This window comes from Sesamum indicum, linkage group LG3 (genome assembly GCF_000512975.1).
Source record: "Sesamum indicum cultivar Zhongzhi No. 13 linkage group LG3, S_indicum_v1.0, whole genome shotgun sequence".
NCBI classification, from domain to species: domain Eukaryota; kingdom Viridiplantae; phylum Streptophyta; class Magnoliopsida; order Lamiales; family Pedaliaceae; genus Sesamum; species Sesamum indicum.
The window spans coordinates 10,022,286-10,027,159 of NC_026147.1; the positions used below are offsets into that span (position 1 = coordinate 10,022,286).

The following is a 4,874-nucleotide window of genomic DNA, read 5'->3' on the forward strand; positions in this document are numbered from 1 at the left end:
TCTGTTTCTTGGAGAAATTGTTTGTGTTTGAGCTGATGGGCTCGGAGAGCACGTTTTCTGCTCAGAAGCGCAACACCGGCGTGCTCCCGACGACGACAGCCACCGCAGCACGTGGTCGTGCGGCGTCGACCCTCCCCCGGGGGCGGCAGATGAATAAGACCTATAACAACGTTAAGATCACCATTCTCTGCGGCTTCGTCACTATCCTCGTATTCCGGGGTACCATAGGCATCAGCAACCTTGTGTCCACCGAAGCCGAAGCTGAGAACCAGCATCTCATTGAGGAGACGAAACGGATTCTGGCGGAGATCCGATCCGACCCGACGGACCCGAATGAGGGGCTCGAAGAATATCTCGAGTTGAATGCTACTTTCAGGCTGGGGCCTAGAATTAGTACGTGGGACAAAGATCGTAAGGTATGGCTTCGGAAGAACCCGAAGTTCCCGAATTATGTTAATGGCAGACCTAGGATTTTGCTTGTGACTGGGTCGCGGCCTAACCCGTGTGATAATGCGGTTGGGGATCATTATTTGTTGAAAGCTCTGAAGAATAAGATTGATTACTGTAGAATTCATGGGATTGAGATTGTTTATAATATGGCTCATTTAGATAAGGAAATGGCGGGATATTGGGCCAAGTTGCCATTGCTTCGTCGCTTGATGTTGTCTCATCCTGAAGTGGAGTGGATATGGTGGATGGATAGTGATGCTTTTTTCACTGATATGGTGTTTCGGATACCTGTTATGAAGTATAGGGATTATAATATGGTTATACATGGGTATCAAGATTTGTTGTTCAATCAGAAGTCGTGGATTGCATTGAACACAGGTAGTTTCTTGTTTCGGAACTGCCAGTGGTCGTTGGATTTGTTGGATTCTTGGGCACCTATGGGGCCGAAGGGTCCGATTCGTGATGAGGCTGGGAAGATTTTGACTGCTAATTTGAAGGGCCGGCCGACATTTGAGGCAGACGATCAGTCTGCATTGATATATTTGCTGATTACGCAGAAGGATCAATGGATGAACAAGGTTTTTGTCGAGAACTCGTTTTATTTGCATGGGTTTTGGGAGGGGCTGGTGGATCGCTATGAGGAGATGATTGAGAAGTATCATCCGGGCTTGGGTGATGAGAGGTGGCCGTTTGTGACCCATTTTGTTGGTTGCAAGCCCTGCGGGAGTTATGGGGATTACCCAGTTGAGAGGTGTTTGAAGAGCATGCAGAGAGCTTTCAACCTTGCCGATAATCAAGTTCTGAACTTGTATGGGTTTAGGCATAGGGGCTTGGTGAGCCCAAATATTAAGAGGATCAGAAATGAAACTGTTCCGCCGTTGGTAAATGTAGATCAGTTTGATATTCGACATATGGTGAACCAAGGCAGTGGATATAGGAGCTAGCTAGTCTGGCATCACCTGCAAACAACAATATGCTGGTAATTAGTTTCTTGAACTTGACTTTACATCATTCAGTCTTTTGTTGAACTTTCTATCCAATTAATGTCTCTCTGGACTTCGCTTGATTTGGTCACCATCTGGACACTTGGGGAGATGTTGCTTTTAGACAGGACTTTACTGAACTCATGATTAATTCGTGTAATCTACTTATTACTAACATGGGACAGCCTTCTAAAAAATGCTGCTCCAGCATATTGATTGTTGTACCTCGTTCATTCATCACAAAAGAGAACCATTTTCGGATGTTAACATAATAAATATTTACTACTTTAAAAGTCCAATATCTTTTTATGATCCAATTAGTCGTCCGCTTTTGTACCTGTTCTTTCTGAGTTCCCTTATATGTCTACTGTGGCATTATTAATAAAATGTTAAATATTGCAATCCCATCCTCCTCCTTCCCCATGCCAACAAGAGAACAAGAACCAATAGATCAACTACAGTCAAAATGTAGAGGAGTCCTTTTTTAGCTGCAGCGGACATTTATAAAGTAGAACGAATACCTGTTGAATGGAAGCTTCCATGGGACTCTTATATAGCATAATTCGTGCCTATCTCAAGCCTTAATACATTTTCCCATGATTTTGATGTAGTTTTCCTCACATCTACCCAGTAACAAGCACGAACAAGTTGTCTCGAGCGAGAATGCACAATCCTACAACATAAAAGACATACTTTTGCATCATTTGGTAGGAGTGTCCCCCTCAATTTGTATGTTGAAACTAGAAAATGTGAATGAGGAGTGTTAGAGTTTATACTGAAATTCTCTTTCTCAATCATTTATGCTTTTACAGAAAATAGTGGAGATCTATGGTGTCAATAGATATGCTGTTTAACTTGTCGAACTTTCATTTATGTGAAAGTGTTATTGATGTTTGCTATTTTGGTTGCTATGGTGTTGTGGTTTTCTGACAATCCATGCGTTGTCATATAAAAGGAAAACAAGGAGGACCTGTTTCACTTGTTAAAGCTTAATTTGTTTGACTCTCGTACTTATGCTACATGTTACTGTAACTTCCAATTTTAAATCAGATTCCTTTGATATTTACATTTTGGCATTTCATTTTATATATGAATCTCGCACAGTTGCCTTGATTGCATGTGTTCTTGGTGTAGTTTGTCTGCTTCCATTCAGGAGGGTGGATCAAGGAAAGTCGGTTCACAATTACATAAAAAACTCATGGTTGGAGCTGTTCTTGGTTCAAAATTACACAAAAACCTCATGTTTGGAGCTGTTCTTGGACTTCATCTCGATGTACCGTCTTTTTAATTTTTTTCATGGTGATTTATCATTTCATTTATTTAGGAATAGTGTAAATTGCCTGTAGAGTCTCCAGCGATTTCTCCCATTTTCTTTTACTTGGTGTGTGAATTTGAGCACACCGTATTCGCTGCAGCTGTGAGATGTTTGACAGAAAGATACATATTCAAGGACTGGCAGAAGTTGATAGCTTGTAGAAGTCCAATTAATTAGATTCATTCTTCCCTTTTAGCCAGTGCTACTGTGGATTTTTTGTGCTACACTCCCATGTCGGAGTGCACAGGGAATAATTTTGATATTTATCTTTCCTGTAAATGATCTTTTTACTACTTTGACGACTATGCGCTTGTCCTTGTTCTCAAATTGGTGCATTGACCTAAGGCACTAGACTGCCCTGCTATATCAGAGGGATACACCAAATTGCCACAACGTTTATCACTTTGATTCCTCTCTTTACTTCATGCTTCTTTTTTTTTTCAATCTTGAGGTTACTCCACCAGTTACTGCACTGCTGTTACCAGTTCTTGGCCAATTGTTTAAAACAATCTGTCTGGTGAACACCCAAACATGCCCACCTTAGCATTACTAACAGGTATAGTGGGAGGCTAAGCAACAAGAGGAACCACATGCCTTGTAAGAGTCACTATGGCGCAAAGACGAGTTGCATCTCTCTAAGGTTACATGGATGTAACATCACTATTATTCCAAACAATTGCTATGGAGGAAAATCTCCATATGGTGAAACTGTTGTCTTCATTCTCCCCATATGAAATCCACTATATAATCTTCCCCGTACTATGTAGGGAGAAGCAACAAACACTTTGTACAAAGAATATTTGTTCTATTGTATAATAGATAAACCCCTTAGAAACTTTCTAGCACAACATAACCAGTTGGACTTGGAAGCCAAATTTTAAGCACCTGTCCCTGTGATGCATCCACCATGCCCCTAGCACCTCTCGGCATTGCGAAATTGGCTAAGGAGTGGGGCTGCTTGGAGCTTTATGAACAGCCAGCAACATCTGATTCATCCGTGATATTTGATGCAAGAGTTGATTGATTTTCTGCAAAAACAAATTGGAAATAAATGATTATCTTTCATAAATGTACAGTCTTGTGGGAAATTGCGAGTTTCTGTTTTCATGGCCATTTTCACAAACAGGTGGAGAACAAACGACCCGGACCAACCTCGTCTCTCTCCTTGATGATGCCAATAAGCCGATCCATGTTCTCTTCTCGGTCCCTCAATCTCCTCCGCCGCCGGAAATACAGAAACGCAATCAGAATGGCCGTAAATGCGGTAGAGCGAAAAGTCAAGAACGCTACCCGCGAGTAAGTAAAGCTACTGCATAAGAATCTTACAAGCCCAATCACTTTGCACTGCAGTATCTCCGCCCAAGAATCAAACCACCCCACCGCATCAGCTGCCCGCTTCGCCCTCGCATTCCGAAAGACCGGGGAACGCGGCACTGAGCTCGAATCCGACGGCGTAAACGCAGACGACGAATTTGAATAATCAGAATCTGAATCCGACTCAGAAAACGAACTCTGCCGGATATCCGCGCTGACGCGAGGGATTCGGTCGGGAGTGGGAGGTAGGTCTGGGGAAATGAGAAGATTTTCGTGGTTGATGGGAGGGAAAACGATTGGGGGATTGTCGCAGCCATGGTCTTGGTGTACCTTTCTAATGGCAACCATTGACCATGGGGGCTTCGGCGGCGGAGAAGCGGCGGCGTCCAGAGGGTGGGGGTGGATATTGTCCCACCGGAGTTTGAATGGTAGTGGGAGCTCCGCCACTTCTCCTGCAGCAGCTACGGCTAAATCGGGGTCCACCACCATTTCCAAGAGAAGAGAGGCTTCAGGCTTCTGGTCTCCTCGTCTGGCTTCGTTATTCACAGATTTGAAGTAATTAAATGTGACGGGCTTGTGTGAAATTGGTGTTTGGCCCAAATGAGCCCAATTAAGGTGGTTGTCGTGTGGACACTTATGATTACTACCTTTTTTTTTCTAAGTTAAACCGCTAAGAGTTGGAGTAACTTTTCGGGATCTCTATCCCTTCTGTTGAATTAAAAAAGAAATTAAATTTACAATGGGGAGTACTAAGTCCTTAGTATCGCCTAATAAATCATAAATGAATATTACTCCGTTACAATAATATTCAT

General features: G+C 42.8%; 2 protein-coding genes across 2 annotated transcripts in view; one reads left to right on the forward strand and one right to left on the reverse strand.

The window, feature by feature from the left end:
• The window catches only part of LOC105157948 (probable xyloglucan 6-xylosyltransferase 5), a gene marked incomplete in the record, with an annotated part of 3,379 nt that extends 231 nt beyond the window's left edge, over window positions 1-3,148 (forward strand). The window contains 2 exon segments of the mRNA XM_011074496.2: window positions 1-1,429; window positions 2,568-3,148. Coding sequence (XP_011072798.1) covers window positions 1-1,394 — 1,394 coding nt within the window.
• On the reverse strand, window positions 3,465-4,607 carry LOC105157949. Its single transcript, XM_011074497.2, has 2 exons — window positions 3,901-4,607; window positions 3,465-3,776 (listed from the first exon to the last, which is right to left on the reverse strand). Exons 1-2 carry the CDS (start codon window positions 4,549-4,551, stop codon window positions 3,690-3,692), a joined length of 738 nt encoding a protein of 245 aa, XP_011072799.1. The 5' UTR covers window positions 4,552-4,607; the 3' UTR covers window positions 3,465-3,689.